This window comes from Rhipicephalus sanguineus, chromosome 8 (genome assembly GCF_013339695.2).
Source record: "Rhipicephalus sanguineus isolate Rsan-2018 chromosome 8, BIME_Rsan_1.4, whole genome shotgun sequence".
In the NCBI taxonomy this organism is placed as follows: domain Eukaryota; kingdom Metazoa; phylum Arthropoda; class Arachnida; order Ixodida; family Ixodidae; genus Rhipicephalus; species Rhipicephalus sanguineus.
Genome location: NC_051183.1, coordinates 147,959,181 through 147,978,081, shown reverse-complemented (window position 1 = coordinate 147,978,081; position 18,901 = coordinate 147,959,181). Strand labels below are relative to the sequence as shown.

Below are 18,901 nucleotides of genomic sequence, written 5' to 3'. Positions count from 1 at the left end.
CGAACAAAAATAAGGTCTGCACCATGTCGGCACCTCGTCATTCGTTTCTAGTGAAGCACCGTGCCCGCACCACTGAACTCCTGCTGAACAATTTCTGAACTTCTCGTGCACCACCGTGAACCGGTTCCGATTGGTGCAGGTGAATCGAACGGACCTATCACGAGAGCACCTGAGAAATCAAATGCGGTATGATTTGTCGTGTGGAATTTTAGTTTCCACTCAACAGTTTGTGCCACTCAACAGTTTGTGTAGTGCAGTGCCACAGTGTTTCAGAAGGTCTGAAAAGTCAAGTCAGTGAAACTCTGCAATAGCACGATCTTTTGTTCCCTCTCCTTCCTATGTTCATCTAGTCAGCAACGTGGGTCCTCGGACGTTAACCTTTCATCAATCGCAAAATTTAAGGGGGGACGCGGCTTTCGTATCGCGAAAAATGGCAAAAAAATCGATTTTTTGAAAATCACATTTTCAGTTTCTGTAGCCCTTTTTGTATCCGATTCCAAAATATCTTCACCGAAAACCGCGTAGAAGTGCTATAAAAAAATTGTTGCGCCTGCCGAGGTGGCGAGAATTATCGGGGAAATCGCAAAAAAACACTGATTTTCAAAAAATCATAGCTCCGCAACGACACCACCGGGCGCCGATATCTTGGGCTCATCGGAAAGCGCATTTCTCCGTCTTCAAATTCCCCGCCGCAGCTGGCTCCTCCCTTCGAAAACAAGCGCACAAAAAGCAAATGTTCGAAGGTCGTTTCGAGCCCTCCGATTGGCCGCGTCCGCCATGTTGCCCCAGCGCGCCTCGCCATTGGTCCGATGCTCCCTCCGGGAAATAGTCGTCTGCAACTCGTGCGTCTCGAGCTCACGGCTGTCGCGCAACTTCGTGGCGTATTCGCAATCGCTCTTTGTTCACGGTTCGACGATAACTTTGAACAAGAACTGCGTTTTAGTTTGGAGCTACTAGCGGAAGCTCGGTGGGATTACGATGGCGCGCCGCACTCGTAGCGAACATCGCAAACGCGCGTCTCGGACCGACTCTAGCGTTGACTCGTCGGATCCGTGGTTGGAGGTTCTGCTTATGCGCACTTCGGACGTCGTGACGAAGATGATCGCAGGACGACTCTTTGTACTCGCGACCACGCATTACGTACTTTGAAACATCGGACACCGCGGCCGGTGCGTCTACTGCTCGGAGTCGTCACTAGGCCTAACTCCGCTCACGGCGCCGGCACGCGAGACGAACCTCGAACTTTGCGGGCAAGAACGACACGTTAGCGGACTCGCGGCAGTGTGCTTCTTCGCAAGCAACGAAGCGCTTCTCCCCGTCGGCTCCTCGGTACAGCGGATGGTCATTTTACGCATCGGCAGCGGACCCCACGGCCAAGCTCGTCGCGCAGCGGGCGCGCGTCGGCGTCCCGAAATGCGAGGCCAAACACGTTGCGCGCATATTTTTCGTCGCCGCACCTAGGCATATTGCGCATCGTCACCGAATGCCGCCACCCAGCACATCGCGTGCCGACTTCCCAGACAATGCGGCCGAGCACTTAGAGGTGAAATAAAGCATTGGTGATGCAATTTAGGCGCGCTTGGGGCCGTGCTTGGTATCGCCGTAAGCGCTCATGAATCATCTGAAAAAATAAAGGCCTCGCAAAAAACCGTGTCCGCGACCGGGTGAACGATGAAGCGCATCGCAGGCGAGGTTTACAAATTAGCTTGACGAGTGAAACAGGGAGATGAATTCATATCTGCCCAGTTCGCGTCTTGAATAAACTGCTAAGGAATTCGTATTCCACCAATGTCTTGGCCTGTTATTTAGGAGGAAGGGATAGGTTGTCATGATGAGAGCCGCTCTTAGTATCCTATAAAAATAATTCAATGATCAATTGCAATTAAGACTGTTAATTATGTTAATGAGAGCATGATTACAAGAAAGCTGGCAAATCATCATAGTACATGGCCTACTTGCATTACAATATCTTGTTTTTTGTCATGTCTATTACACCACTTCATAACTTCGTTTAAAATTCATGCTACATGTTCTTTGTATATCAGAAAAGGATTTTAAGAAAAAAGAAAGAAAACAAAGGCACAACAGATGAAAGGCCACATGTGCAGGAGGTCCAACCTTATAAAACACGCCAAAGGTCACAATCTTCTTGTGTTTTAGAGAAGCAACACACCTCAAACTAAAGACAGGGCACTCAAGATACTGCACATTACGAAGGAATCAAAAGATTACGACCCCAGTGCCTTTTAATGGAGTAATATCGTTGGTACAACTTTAAAAGCCGTTTTCTCGAAACGACTTTTCTTGCTTCCTGCTTCGCTTGTTCCGCCGATTTCTCACTGACCGCTGGGTCTATTTCAGTTCCGTTTTTTGTTCTCTATTCCTTGAAGCACAGTTCAGGGCGTGACATTCTTGCTTTTTCAGTATGGCCTTTTGATAATTAGCTATTTGACGAGTTGCACAAAGCCTCGATGCCTGTTGCACAGTCACCTCATGAAAAATGAAAACTAAAAAAAATTTTGTTGCAAATAAAAAAAATCTAAGAATGTCATGCCCGCAATCAGACATCTTAGAATGCATAGCACTTTGAACGAGTTTCCTATCTCATTTTTTAAGCGAGTCAGACTCGGAACAAGAGCAGAAGGTGAAATATATTGTACATCAAAAAGTTGTAAAGATATATTCATGAAATTTCTACAGTAGCATTAAAAAAACATTTCAAATAAGTGTGCCAATTTTCATCAAAATCCATGAAGAAATAAGAAAGTTGGTACCGAAAGCCACGTCCCCCCTTAAATGGATGGAAACAACCGAGATTGCGAGCCTCGATATTCAACTCGCACGGCAGCTATCTCACATGTTTTGCACATATGGAGCTTCTGAAAAATGATGCTTTGGTTATAGTGCCGTACAGTTGAACCAGACTATATTGAACCCGTTTACATCGAATTATCCTGTATATCGAACAACTTCTGAACACGGTATAGTTACAGTGAGAATATATAGTGAAAATTACGGTTACATCGAACAAGAATAGCAGCGACTCCCGATATACGAACGTCAAGCGGGGCAAAACTGCCCCCAGAAGTTAGCTTTCCCTCGTAGCGGCGGGGAAACTGGCAAAACAAAAAGCAAAGGACATGGCTTTTCTGCTTGGCAGGGAGGATTTTCAAGGTGGCTCCGGTTGGCTACAGCGGTTCAAAGAAAGGCACAAGATTGTCGGCAAAGCGGTTACTGGCAAAAGCCGAGCTGTGGACTTCGACAGTTTGAACAAATGGATGCAAGAAAACTGGCCCGACATTACAGCAAGATATGAACCCCGGGATATCTTCAACGCCGACGAAAAGAAGCTAGCTTCGTCAATAAAGTGCTTTAATGAATGGTGTGTGAATTTATGACGTCCAATTCTTCAGCAGGCTTTATGCCCTATATCGAACTGACAGGCGTTTTTTTGCGAGTTCGATATATCCGGGTTTCACTGTACTGCTTATAGTGTGAATATTCACGACTCCAGTGACTAGCACTGCGAGCAGTCTCAGTGATTAAAAATTGAGTTTTAAAGTCAACGCTTTCAGTGTCTTCATTCGTCCACATGCAGCTTGGCTCCGTAATTGCTCACCAATTAGCCCAAACACTTGCATTGCTAACGCTGCATCCACTTACTTTGCATAGCATCACGTTTCTTCGGTGACAGCGCAGGCTTGGCTTTTCCTCCATGGTGTTTGAACCTCCTGCACACAGTTCCTGTGACACTTCTGTTGACCAGCTCCTCTCGCTTCCAAAGGCACCTCATCAGTCCTCTCGCAAACACGCCATCGGTATTGGACTCCTTCAGTGAGGTCCATACTTCACTGGGGATGAAAAGGCCATTGCCAATGCGGACCTGTAAAATAAAACACGCTGAAAATCTCGCCGTAAAATCCGGAGTAAGAACCCCCCCCCCCTTCAGCAAAAGGAAATTGCTGGCAAAGTGCAGGGGAGGAATGCTCTCCCGGAACACGGCACCAAAATTCAAGATGGCGGCAGCAAAGTTTTCCCGCCACGAAAAAAAAAAACGGAGTGTATGTGGACTTGCTCAGAACTCTGAGGTCTTCTTGATATCGTTCATGGCACAGTACATTACAACGACAGCTCAACAACACAAGAATTACAATGGCAATGCAATAAGACTGCGGGAAGCATGGTATGGAGGCACCTCCGACAATGAGCAAACGAAACAGCTCTAAGAAGCACAGATCTCTGAGGCCTTACTTTTGCTGACTACGTCATCATTGTGGAATACAGATCTCGAAAGCCATGCTTTTGCTCGCAGGACCCTGGAAATTGTCGTGGTTGTCTAGAGCTTAAATTCGCAGTGTGATCATTATCAGGGTGTCAACCGAGTTGACATTTCTAAATTCCCTGAGTTTTCCAGGTTTTCCCTGAGTGTTTTTGCTAAAATTCCCTGAGTGCAACAGAACTTTGTTTTATGTCAAGATGGGTAAAGACCATATCGCTCGGTGATGTCACTCTCTTATACGCACATTAAAAAATAAAAACGACTTAATCCCATTTGAATAGTACATAGAACAGTTAAACCTCAATATAGCGAAGTTGGTAAAAGCGGCAACTCCCTTTGTTATATCGAAACTTCGTTAAACTGAAATTCGACCTTTCATGCAAGGCATAGTTACCGAAAGATTAATCTTAAACTGAAAATGCCACAAGAATGCTCGACTAATATAGCAACATGAAAGAACTTTTTTTTATTTTTTGCGTGAAAAAAAAAATCAGTTTTGTTGAGCCTGAGATGCAGCAATCACAGTTAGATGCCTTGCCAGAGTGTCACATGTAGAGACAAAACAAATGCAGGTTTAACGCACTGTAGAATGGCGCTTGTTCTGCTGCTGCGGGTTGTTGTCACATCCTCGTGCATTGCCCAGAGCAGTGCCACGCCTTTGATATCATGTTGCACAAACGAACCATTTGCTCTCCACGAACGCACAACATCGAAAACCATCTCACGTCAGAAAAAAGTCACAGTTTCACCGCGAGAGCAAAATAGTAAATCCGATAGCAACAAAGAGGAATTTTATATGAATATAGGCTAGCAGCTCGCTCCTTCAGGAAACGCAGCCGCTGCACTAAGAGAATTGTACCTGAATCCGCTCAGGGGCGGATTCAGGTACATAATGGGGGGGGGGGGGGTACAAAGGCTGAAGCCACCGCTCAGCAGCGCATTTTGGTGGGTCACACATATTTACAACAGCCCAGAGGGGATTATGGCGGTGCCTAAGAAGCCTTCGTTGGAAATGTGCATAAGGAAACAGGAAAGGGTAGAGCCATGAGAGAGGTAGAGAGCAGGGACAACATTCTCTTTACCCCTTTTGGGCAGTGGCAGGCAAAGCAACCTGACAAAGGGGACAAACTCAACAGGCAGCCTGACAAAGGAGGTGGACGATAGGCACTGAAGGGAGGGGGCGGAGGCTGGCTTAGGGGCATAGAGTTTCCTAAAATGACCTAGAGGGAACTCTGGCGCTGCGATCGTTCAGCCACCATGGGAATGATGGGTAGTACACGGATTTGCCTAGTCTTCGTGCTTGCGGGCTTCGAACGCACTTGTGGCTTTGTTTATTGCTATGTTTTGGTTTTCTTGCGGATAAAAGAATGGATCGTTGTGAACTTCGTGACCAGATTTGAATCGATGAGCCTAAAGAAGTTAAAGTGGTGAAGTGAAACTGCTGATTTTTGCTGAACTTCGTTTTGCGACAAAGCGGATGCAGGCGACGCGGAGCCAAACGGAGCCGAAAGAACGAAGTTTAGACAAATCCGTGTACTACCCATGATTCCCATGCTGGCTGAAGCGCGATGCATTGCAGCTCCCATAGACACTAGCGCCAGAGTTCCCTCTAGTAAGTATTGTAGGAAACTCTATGCTTAGGGGAGGGGGGGGGGGGGCGATCGCCGCTACCGCCCTCCCCCCCCCCCCCCCTTGGGATCCCCCACTGCTATGGCTTCAACAAAAGTTTTGCAATTAGAGCACAACACCTACAAAGGTATAAGCCGTCTGCTGATCCCCACTAAAGATACCGCGGCGCACGCGACCACGCCCGCTGGTACAAAGTACGCACTTCCTGTCGGACTCACGCAGCCCCCCCCCCACCCCCCACCTTCCCGACGCGCCGGCTCCTATCTCCATGTGCCCATCGCGCGAATGAGACGGTCGGCTCGTTTCATGTCTGCTTAAAGGGCAATTCCGGCGATTTTTTGGCCATGTCAAAGTAATGGTGCTTTTATGTTCCTGAGACGCTCCTGTTACGGGCCCGATAGCAGAAATACTCGGCAAATTGGAGAATAATTTTAAATAAGCAAACAAGCGCAATACCGCAACCGAAACCCAACCGAGTGTGCTGTCTACGTATGACGTAGACGTTGTTATGAACAAACCGAAAGTCGTGCAAGGCATGCCGGTCACGCCGGCACGGAGTATGAAAACTGTGACAGCCGGGACGAGCAGGCGCACAGTGGAGAAGTGAGCACGCCGCGCATCAGCTGTAATGTCTGCGACTGACAGTGCCGCGTCTGATAATGACAGTGTCTCGGCCAGCACAGCAGACGCTCGCTGTAGCGGCCCTCGGCTGCGTCACTTCCGCCGCCTTCCCAATACTGACGTCACAGACGCAATGTTGCCAATAATTGTGGGAAGCCAGGAGGGCGTTTGCAGACAATCTTTAAAATTCATTTGCAAACAATCTGCGCATGTCTCAAGCCTGTAATTTGGCATGAATGACGGAAACGTGCGAAGGAACGTAACCAGCGAATTTCATTGAGATCCATCGACCTCGAAAAATCGCCGGAGTTGGCCTTTAAGCCCCGTTCATCGGCAGCGCTCGCGCACTTTCACTCGCATATTGGATCATACGACGCGCGGGGTGATGTAACCGCGATTTGGACTTGATAAGGAAGATCATGGCGAAGGCAAAAAATTCGCGTCGGAGTGTCTATATAATTGCTACTGCAAAAAAAAAAGCAATATAGCTGCGGGCTAAGATCGCCTGAAAGCACGGCACCAGCCTGAATTACGGCACATCCGATTATGGTGGAAACGTTACTGTTTTCCGACATCGCGCACCGAATCAAGCAAGTGGGACCCGTGCCGGTGTCGCGAATTTCGGTCGCCGCTGTGCCTTGGCTCTGAAAAGTTTTGTAATTCCGCTTTGTAGCAAACATCCACATGCTGTGGCTTGTAATTGCGAGCTGCAGCCCCCAAAAAATATCAGTCGACTGCCTAAAACTTGTTTCAGCAGTGCCCTCACCGGGAAAAAAGAAATAAAAAAGCTTTCACTTGCTGTGAATGGGCCCGTTAATTATGCTAGCTCTCGCCTGGAAATTTATTCTATTCTTCACGGAGTCCTAAATAGCATCTTTGAAACTCGGGATGAGAGCGAGTGAGCTCTCCGATAACAGCCAACAAGCGTAGTCTTTTTTCTCGCCGATCGGGATGGTTTCCCAGATACCAGCCTTGTCGAAGACATCCGCTTCCTGAACGATCGCGATCGCTTACAAGATAACTCAAGCTCGTTAACATCTACTGCTACCACTTCTACAACTAATCATGCTTGTTTCTTGACACGCGGCGATAACAAAAACACCATATCGGGCGCTAACGCACAGCACGCGTGAGAAAGATTACAGAACTACACCGCGTTGCCACGGAACACCCTGACAACATTGCGCGATACAATGTGTCGTGGTTCGCGGTTCCCGCATGCCACGCATTAGCCGGATTCTCTCCCACTTCACCGCTCCGAAGGCGATGACAGCATCGAGGTGCGCCACTTCCCCGCAGCCGCAGCGGCCGTTTGATTTGAAAAATGCGTTCACAAAATATCGAGCCAGCGCTACCGCGACTTTCGTCGCCTTTCAATAAAGTTACTGTGGATTTTCCCTGATGGGAGCACAATTTCCCTGAGTTTTCCCTGAGAATTTCCAGACTACCCAAAATCCCTGAGAATTCCCGGTTTTCCCGGTCGGTAGACACCCTGATTATGCGGCAAAAGAACATTAAATTTTCATGAAAATTTTCAGACACTTAGAGGTCGGGCTGCTAAGAAGGACTGAATGGTATTCAAGCGGACCATTGTTGCATGGACACAGTGCATGATTGGGGTTCGAAGCGCGGAGGGGAGGGGGGAAGGGGGGGGGCTTTCCTGGAATGGTGTGGAAATTTGAAATTGGCAGTGAAATTAGTGGGGGGGAAGGCATTTGCTTGAGTGGGAGCGTTTGCTCGCAATTTTGCGGTACTTCCTCAAATACAAAACATTCGGCAGATCCCACGCGTTGTGGGAATCGGTTTCATGCAAAATAGTCAGCGAGTAGTTCTATACTGTATTTTATGGCTTTGAGCCAAGCGTTACGAGGTGGATCGACGTGTTTTTGTAAGTGTAGTAGCTGTGTGCACATCGTGGGCTTACTAGGCACGTCAGCAACACTGGCGTTTAAAGGGTAAGTTATGGTGCGACGTAACGTCAGCCCTCACATTAAGAGTACATGCGTCAGTATTATCGAAACGTAGTGCACCTTATGGTGCAATCATGTGAACATCATAAGTAACTCGGAATACTTTTGGCACAAATCGAACAAGGACACATAACACAAAAGAACAGGACGGGCGCCGAACTTCCAACTTTGTGTTATGTGTCCTCGTTCGATTTGCGCCAAAGGTATTCTCAGTTATGAACCAGTACCAACTAGCTCAAAACCAGAATTCTGCTATCATAAGTAACTTTCGTTAATGTATTCCTCCGGGGTCGAGCAATGCTTCAATATAGCTTGCTGAATCATAGGGATACAAATATTATGTTTATTACACTGCTATAAAAGCGGATCCAACACTGGAACCACAAATGTTAATCTGATATGACGCCTCTGTCGCAGGAGTACACATGTAGTGTTTATTGCTTTCTTGTAAAATTAGATAGCCAGTGTAGTGTCTCTACGCCTCGTTAGCTCTAGTCGTGAAACATTCAAAGGTGAAACGGAGCCGGTGTTTAAAACAAAACGAACTTATTTATTGCTACACCAAAATAGGAAACGTCCACGCAGGTCAAATGGTTCGCTGGCGACTGACGCTCTCCCGACTCCGCTGGGCTCTCCTCCTCGCACCACAAGCACACACACACAAAAACAACCACCGACACTGGTGCACTTGTCCTCGCGTTTTATGGCCCATTCAGTCAGGCGCCCTTTCAGTGTTCTAAGGCCACGGACCCAGGGGCCGTATGCTACACGCGTGGCTCTTCCCAGTGCTCGGATCTCCAAAAAGAAAAACTGTCCGCGACAGCCAGCACCACAACCACAATTGGCGTTGCACAGACATTACGCCTGCGTAGGCTGTTTTTCGAATCCGGTTTTAGACCTTGCGTGGCTCTGTGGTAGAATACTTGATTGCCATGCAAAATGCTTGCATACAATTCAATCCTCATTTTTATTCTTACCATTCGTTGGGTCAACGTTGCTGATGCCAGTTTTTCCTAAAGCTCTCGCATTTAAATTACCAATGTCTGTTCTCGCTGTTCCTGGGTAGATATAAACTGTCAATCACCTGTGGCACATACCCGTACACCGCAGCCACCACGGGTATGTGCCACACGTGTCTAGAGGAAAGGTTTTGACGACGTACGCGACAGGATTTCCACGTTATTCATGTCATGACTCGACAGTCATATTCGTGAAATCCTCTTCCTTCCCATGCCAATTTTGGTCTACACCAAGTTCAGGAGGCGATCATGAGAGCACCCCAACATAGGCGGATGGATGGATGGATGGAGACCAACCGACCGACTGACCAACCGACCCGACCCGACCCGACCCGACCCGACCGACCGACTGAGGTCTAATGGTAGCTACATAGACATATACGTGTTAAAAAGAGTATGTCAATTAAAGCAGTTTGATTCAGATAAGCAAACGCATCTTGCCTTTCCGTTAACTGGTTTGAACAGTGGAGCATCCATGTCCATCTCGGGCTGTGTTTGTTCAGGCTCCTGTAACAAAGGAAAAATGGCCATTTAAAAGATTTCTATGGCAAGTGCCACAACAGAGAACACTAAACAGAAGGCTCAGAAGAACTCAGCAGGGAATGCAGTTACATCTTCTCTGCATAGCATATGCCCCATGCTGCTTGTTTGTAAAGTACAGTCATGGACAAACTAAACAGGAAGAAGAAATTACATGATAGAACAGCTTCCTCAATTGATAACTCGTGAGCCTGATCTCGCACCAGTAATTACGGTTGGTCTTTGGGGTTGATCATCCCAATACGACTTAGGCTATGAGAGACACCGTAGTGGAGGGCTCCAGATAATTTCGACTACCTGCGGTTATTTAACATGCGCTGAAAACTCACAGTACACGGGCCTCAATCACCTCCATCGAAATGTGACTGCCGCAATATGGATTAACATTTCCAGGCTTTGTCCATTCTCTTTAGAGCATGCTCCATTTTCACCCTATTATAACGTCTTATGTGAGTTACCTTAAGCCTACTGATTAACTTCGAAAGCTCTGCCAGTTTTATTTCGTCTGTTGGGTTTGACGCTTTCATGCTTTGACATTTCTTAATGAGGTTTTTCGTCTCTTGGGAGAGCTTGCCAGTGTCCCATCTCATGATCGTACCTCCAACATCTATTGCACACTCCGGAATGATACTCATCAGATCATCCTTCATTGCGTCGACGCTAAGGCCGACTTCCTCGGTTAGGAGACGAGTATCTGGTCTGGAGTGAGATCCTGAATTCCTGTACTTTCCTCGCAGCGCTAACTCATTAAATGGCTTTTTGCATATCAGTTTCTGCCGTTCCTTCCTCAAGTCTAGGCAAATATGAGACCTCACTATTCTTAAAATAGTGACCATAGGATTCCTATGGTCACTGCATCTTATCCTGTCAGGCACTTCCACATCCTGCATGACGCCAAGGTGCGCACATAGTATAAAGTCTATTTCATTATCAGTTTCACCATTAGGGCTTCTCTACGTCCACTACCGATTCTCCCGCTTTCGGTAGAAGGTATTCAAGATCCATAAATTATTGCATTCTGCAACCTCTACTAATAACTCCCCTCTGGCATTTCATGAACCGACACAATATTCTCCCACTGCCTGGTCTCCTCCAGCCTTTTGCTTGCCTAACCTGGCATTGCTTCTTTCATGTGCACCCAAATCTAGGTACACAGGTGTTCTTGCATGTCGCACCCATCGAAATGCGGCCACTGTGGTCGAGAATCGAACCCACACCCCAAGCTTTAAGTTGGCATGACACCTGACTTGTCACAGTGAGCACATAGATTATTTAATCCCTGTAGGCAGCACCAAGACTGTGTTGAAGCTATAGCCCAAAACTACATCATTACAGTGAACTCCCGTTAAGGGGGGACACTGCTCTTAAAATTTTTTTCTCATTTCTTGATCAATTTTGATGATACTTTGTGAGTTTATGTACATTTGTGCTCTGATTTCAAATATGCGATTACTTTTCTAGTATAACCAGTACTTCCTTAAATACAAAATATTTCATGTGCCTTTTGCGGAGGCAGATTTTTTTTCAACAAAGAGAGTTACAGAGTAAATCAGTGTATCACAATAACCTGTAATCATAACGGAGTGCAACGAAACAAAAATAGATGTTCTAAGCCCATTAGAACAAAAGTTACAATATGTTGAACATTCACGAGTGCGTCAATTTCAAGCTGCGATTTCCTTCACGAATGTTAACATACCATAACTTTTGTTCTAATGGGCTTAGAGCATCAGTTTTTGTTTCATTGCACTCAGTTCTGATTACAGGTTATTGTGATATGCTGATTTACTTTGTAACTCTCTCTGTTAAAAAAAATGTTCCTCCCCCAAAGGCACATGAAATATATTGTATTTTAAAAACTACCGGTTATACTAGAAAAATAATTGCATATTTGAAATCAGCACACAAATATACATAAACTCACCAAGTATCATCAAAATGGATCAAGAAATCAATCAAGAAATGAGAAAAAAATTTTAAGAGCAGTGTGCCCCCTTAAGACGAACTCGGTTAAGACGAATTCTCGCTTATACCGAACAACACGGGACCACTTGTTTGGTTTCCCACAGACTCAATGCAAAAAGAAATTCGCTTAAGACGAACCGCCCAACTGCACTCTTCTAAACTTGCAGTCTTGGTGGGGCATTCAGGCGACCAAGAAAAAGGAAAAAAGATTTAAAAAAGCGCTTCCTGGAGCAAAGACGCGAAGCAAGTCGCCATGCCGTAAACGAAGAAGACCGGTATCCCCCCTCATCTGTGGGTGGGGGAGGTATGGGCTTTATCAGCAAAGAAAGCAACAAAAAGAGTAGGGGGATTTACAACTTGGACCCCCAAGCCATTGCGTCCTTTTGATCCCCCCCCCCCCCCACCCCGTTCTTAGGTTTCCCAGCTGGAGTACAAAGGAGAACAGAACACCAGCTTGGCTGTTGTCAGAGGGGCGAACGCAAGGGGAGTGGTGAAAAAAAAAAGAAAGCGACCAACAGGAACAAAAATGGTCTGTGCATCACACTCGAGTATGTCAGAGGGGTCAGGTGCATTGTCATCGCCATTACACAATGGCAGCCCAGCACATGTATTTTTTGGTCAATTCGCGTTGGACCTGTGCGCGTTGTATCTGTTCCCAGTGAAGTGCAATTTGTGATGAGCAATTGTGATTGTGGAAGCACACGACAAGGAAAGGCTATATTTTGTACACTGATTATAGCTGCGTCGTGTCTTTTTCGTGTGCGCGAGGCTTGTGACCGTGAGTAGCGCGATGGGAGATCTTCAGCTGCACGCCGATCAGGAAAAGTTACGATGGGCCGAAAACGGGAAAATATCCGGACCTCGAAGAAAACCTTGCAGACTTTCTTAAGCAACTCAGCGTATCATGACTTTGTCAAGGCAACAGCACGCGACCGAGGCATATCCAGAAGTGATCTTTGAGCCAGCAAAACAGGCTCACAGAAGAAAAGGAACTGCCAGGACAATAAATTTTACATTCTCTGAAGGAAAACTGTGCTTGTCTCTTAATTTTTTTTCTAATCGTCAACATAGGAGCGTGCTACAGTTTTATCATTAAAATGTGGTAGCAAATATCTTCATGAGCTTTTTATTTTTTAACACGCTAAATCAGGTGCTCATGAGATTGGTGTAAATACTCTGCTTGAAGGCATAGTCTTTATCTAGATGAGCCAAATAAATGTTTTTTCTTGTCTTTTTGCCCCCATTCTACCTCTACTTCATTCAGTGTTTTCAAGTAACATATTTGGATGCACTTGGCATGTTAGCATGTCTCTTTTTGAGGGCACTTCTGATAAGCCGAACTCCTGATAAGGTGAACAGATGACCGCGGTCCCTTCGAGTTCGTCTTAATGGGAGTCGACTGTATATCGATGGAAAAAAAAGATGTGCATTTCAATGAAAGCAACCTATAGAATAAAAAAGCTTTGTTACATTGCAAACTCTGTCATCTAGAGATTCAACTGCATTGCTATTAGCAAATATATGTAGAGCACAAACTGAGCACAGTGATGAACATAACTACAAATTAGCAGCTGCCAATCAGAAAAAAAAAATTTAGAGCCCTTCCAAATGTTTGTGAAGAGAGAAGACGCGGCGAGGTGTCGTGCATGTGTTTGGCTTCACTTGCCTGATCGTCGTTGGTGGCATTGGTTTGTGTCGCGTGGTTAGTGCCGCAGGGGCACAGGCACGCAGAGACTCAGGCGTACACGCTGCTTGCTCAGAAGAAAGTGTAACCCAGACATTATTGGGGCACGAACATATATATGATGCACGGCAGTAACAGGGGGTGCCACACTCCAGTGGCGGCCTTATCAAAAGGCTGAATTGTGGCGACCTCTACATCTCCCCCCTTGAGAAAGTCCGATGGGAGGATGGAGGACAATGTCACAAGTTCAAACGGCGCGGCGGAACAATGTGCCGGCCATAACGTGTTCGTGTAACACCATCACTACGGTCCCTGGCTGCTGGGGAATGTTGCAAAGGCTGCCCTTGGGGGATCGCAGGTCCCATGCTGTTGGCAGGCTGAGGTTCCTGAAGAACTTGCTGCGGTGGCGATGGTTGCTGTGCAGCTGTTGGCAGCGATTCCTCACCGGAGGCGGAAGGCACGAAAGGCACTAGGTGACGGCGGTTGCGCTGTAGAACACCACCTCGGTCTGTTTCAACCACGTAGCTTCTTGGCCTTTGCCCCGGGCTGAGGACCGTAGCTTGCACTTGGTCAGGGCGCACCCACACACGCTGACCCGTTTGGAGAGGTGGCAGGTCTCGAGCTCCGTGATGCCTATTGTAGTCGTCGGTCTGCTTACGCTTGTAGGCTACATCCTTGGCGACGACATCTTTCCTAGGCGGCCAGTTGGGACGTAGCTGGGAGTTTTGCTTCGGGACTCTGCTTCTCAGCTGACGTCCCATCAACAGCTGGGCTGGACTGAAGCCATCGACTCCCGGAGTGTCCCGATAACTGAGCAGAGCGAGGTGAGGGTCTTTGGACTTCCAGAACAGGTCCTTGACTGTCCGTACCATCCTCTCTGCCTCTCCGTTTCACTGGGCGTAGTGTGGGCTACTGGTCGCATGGTTGAAGCCATAAGACGCTGCGAATGCCGCAAACTCTTGCGACGAAAACGGTGGACCGTTGTCCGACCTGACGTCTTGTGGGATTCCGTGGCGTGCGAAGATGCTTTTGAGAGCATCGATGACTGCCCGAGCTGTAGTGCTCCTCAGGGTCACCACCTCGGGAAACCTCGAGTAGTAGTCCACCACCAGGAGGAACGTCTGGCCATTGAGATGGAACAAGTCCATTCCGAGAAATTCCCAGGGACGTCCAGGTAGAGCTGTGGAGACTAGGGGTTCTGCAAGGTTCACCCGGGTGGATGCGCACTGTTCGCAGTTGGTGACGAGAGAGGCGATGTCTGCTGAGATACCCGGCCACCAAACCGACTCCCGAGCTAGGGCTTTGGTCCTGTTGACGCCCTGATGGCCTTCGTGCAACAGCGTCAAGACCGCCAGCCGAAGAGATGATGGGATGACAATCCGGGGGCCTTTCAGCAGGATACCATCGCAGACAGAGAGCTCGTCTGCCACGGAGGCATACTTCGACACATGCAGAGGTAGCTTGGTCTTTCGTGGCCAACCTTGCTGGCAGAAGGAGATGAGGGCCTTGCACTCTGCATCGGATTGTTGTGCCTGTCGTACATCTTCAGGGCGGAGTGGCAAGACTTCTGACATGCAGCTGACTACTTGTGCTGCGAAGAGTTCCACCGTGTCCACAGGAGTGGATGCCTTGTGGGTGATACGTGATAAGGTATCTGCTGTTGCTAACAGTTTTCCTGGCACGTGCAGCATGCGAAACTGGTACTGCGTTGTCTTGAGCCGTTGTCTCTGGATACGAGGCGGCAACATATCCAGTTCCATCTTGCCCAGAAGTGAAACGAGAGGCAGGTGGTCGGTCTCGACGTCGAAGGTGATGCCACGGACAAACTCGTCGAACCTTTGTATAGCCCACGTCGTTGCCAAAGCTTCTTTTTCGGTCTGGCTGTAACGCTGTTCAGTACTCGTCATTGACCTCGAAGCGAATGCGACTGGGCGACGCTCTCCCGAAGGTTGAGTCTGCAGCAGTACTGCGCCGAGTCCGAAAGAGCTTGCATCTGCGGACACTGTCGTGGCATACGACGGGTGGTACTTGGCCATGCACCTGTCTGACGTCAAGAGTTCTTTGACCTTCTTGAATGCTGCCTCTTGCTCATGCTGCCACACCCAGTTCGCAGACTTGTTCAGCAAGGCTCTGATGGGTGCTGTGACGTCCGAGATGTGTGGCAGGAATCTGGCGAGATGATTCACTATTCCAAGCAGTCGTCTAACACCGGCGACGTCTGTGGGAGCTTCCATAGCTTTGACCGCTTCAACCTTGCTTGGATCCGGCCTGATACCCTTAGCTGAGACGACAACTCCAAGGAAGGAGACCTCAGATACCCCAAAACGACACTTGTCCTCGTTCATCGTGATGCCTGATTTTGCAAGGCGAGATAGCACCTGGCTGAGTCTGGCGTCATGCTCCTGGCGGGTACGTCCAAAAACCAGAATGTCATCTATCATGTTGGCGACCCCTTTTTGGCCCTCCAGGATTCTTGCCATCTGTTTCTGGAAGTACTCGGGAGCGGAGGTGATGCCAAAGGGGAGCCGGCAAAAGCACTATCGGCCATATGGGGTGATGAATGTCGTCAGCTCTTGGGAATCGGCAGAAAGCTTCACCTGATGGAAGCTTGCGGTCGCATCCAGCCTTGAAGAAACTGTTGCGTCACCAAGGAGGCCAAGGACTTGCTCAACCGTTGGCAAAATATGCCGTTCACGGAGGACGACTTTGTTGAGTTGAGTCAAGTTGACGCATAGCCGGTAGGAACCATAGTCTTTCCTGACGACAACGAGACCAGAGCACCATGGAGTTGGCTTGTCGATCCTGCGGATCACGCCTGCGCTTTCCAATTTGTCCAGCTCGCGGCGGACGACCTCGAGCAGCGGGATGGGGATGCTGCGGGGGACGCTTAGCGAGAAGGGCACGGCATCGGGTTTCAGCCGACTAACGTACTCGTCCTTGAGAGTGCCCAATCCTTTGAAGAGCTCGGCGTGCAGCGTTGCTTTGGGAGTCTTGAGTTCGTCAAGAAATTTCACAACTTTCAGGGCTTGGAGCGCTGGCAGTCCTAGAAGAGGCACAGTGAGTGACTGGATTACATATAGGCGCTGGCTGCTTGTTTTTCCTTGCCACCGAAGTCGTGCCAGATACGAGCCTAGCACGCGAAGTGGCTGTCCTCCATGGCCGGTGAGCAGACTGTCGACTCTGTCGAGCTTGGCAGGCAGCGCACGGAAGTCACTGGGTACAGCAGATACTTCGGCGCCGGAGTCGACTTTGAACTGCGCTGTGTAGTTGTCAACGGTCACGTCGACGAACTTTGCAGCGGCGGGAGTGCCGACGGCATGGAGGTGAACGGAGCCGAGCTTGTTCTGCTGGTGCTTCCGCGAGTGGCAAACTTCGGCGAAGTGGCCTTTCTTTTTGCAGAAGTTGCAGGCGGAGCGTCGAGCTGGGCAGTCCGAACGTCGGTGAGGCGCGCGGCCGCAGAATTCACACGTGGACGGCTCGCGAGAGCGCTCGGCTGGCGGCTGCGACGTAGTAGGCTTAGCACCGGAGCGGCGACGAGAGGCGAACTTGCTGGCTTTCGCAGCGTCAAGGTTGAGCTCGCGTGCGTGCTCGGTGCGGTTCTGGGTCAACTCCTTCTCTTTGTCGGCGTCTTCGGACTGACGGGCCTGTGTCCATGCCTCCTTGAGCGTCAGCTTCGCGTTTCGGCACAGCTGATCCGAGAGGCGAGAGTCACGGAGGCCGACGACGAACCTGTCGCGTACGAGCCTTTCCTCGACAGCAGCTGACTGGTAGTTGCAGCGCTTCACCATCCTGCACAGTTCCGCGTAGTACGTGTCGACGCTTTCGCCGGGTAGCTGAACACGCCTGTGGAACCGCGACGACTCGTAGAGCTAGTTGGCCGGGTGCACGAAGTGCTCAGTGAAGCGGGCGGCAACAACTTGGTACGAGGCGAGCGACTCGGCGTCGAGCGAGAACGTCTCGAGGAGCGCACGTGCCTCCGGGCCCATGCAGTACAGTAGCGAGCATACCTGCACGTCTTCCGACGCTTTTGTCAGTCCCGAAACCGCGGTGAAGTCTTCGTAGCGGCTGAGCCATGTCGACCATGTTGCCGGGTTCGCGAAGTCGAACGGTGCCGGTGGCTGAAGGTTGACGCCGTACAGTTTCGGCGGCTCGCCGGTCTCGAGGTCCATCGTGCTGCCGTTCCGTCGTGGCAAGGCCTAGGGCTGGGGGGCGTTATTCCTACGCTCCGAACTTACTGTCACGCGATGTCATCCCACTTCTGACACCATGTCACGTGGTTAGTGCCGCAGGGGCACGGGCACGCAGAGACTCACGCGTACACGCTGCTCGCTCGGACGAAAGTGTAACCCAGACTTTATTGGGGCACGAACATATATATGATGCACGGCAGTAACAGGGGGCGCCACACTCCAGTGGCGGCCTAATCAAAAGGCTAAATTGTGGCGACCTCTACAGTTTGATGGCGACATGCACACTTGTGCTTCAGGGCATGCCGACATTCCATGAACTGCCACTGCTCCTCTTTGGAACAAATGACAGATGTCCGACCCATGACGAGTCCGAAGAGCAACTCAACACGTTGCTAGCAAGCTTTCAGCACTTTTGGAATACAGACAACGTCCGATTTTTCGGACTCCCTAGGGACTGGGAAATTGTGCGAAAAATCGGGCAGTCCGAAAAAATGAATTCATGCTTCTTTATTCCACTCAAGTGGTCAAATCGCCACAGCCACGTCCGAAATAGCTTTAATGCCTCCCAGTACAATTATCAGGCATTTTGGTGCGTGTCCAGACTCACAAATACATTCGGTACCTGCCGCGAACCCCGCTTAACTACGTGCCAACCACCACTTGTAAGTTTGCATCTCGTGATAAGCGCCGCCGATACCAGCAAAGCGCGAGATAGATTACGGCTCTCTCGCATGGAGCGTTTGGAAACAATGACGTGGAACGCTAAGACTGTGGCGGGAGAGCGGACGACTCGTCCGGCTTTCCCCGATGCGTGTGCGCATGTAAATGATGCATACACACATCACCCAATCTCTGCCAATACGCAGTATTTGCTGCCGTGTGAAGCCGATTGTTTCTAGTTGTGTGCAGCACATCGCTATCTAATCTGACACGTTCACTGTACTGTTGCTGTATCGTACGCACGCATTTATCATGAAAGGGTTCGTGATGTGCACTTTGTTCTT

The 18,901-nt window shown here is 49.0% G+C and overlaps 1 protein-coding gene across 1 annotated transcript in view; it reads right to left on the bottom strand.

Annotated features, from left to right (window-relative positions):
• The window catches only part of LOC119402392 (uncharacterized), a 93,162-nt gene that overhangs the window by 9,132 nt on the left and 65,129 nt on the right, over positions 1-18,901 (bottom strand). The window contains exon 7 of the mRNA XM_049418363.1: positions 9,960-10,025. Coding sequence (XP_049274320.1) covers positions 9,960-10,025 — 66 coding nt within the window. The remainder of the gene's footprint in view (positions 1-9,959; positions 10,026-18,901) is intronic.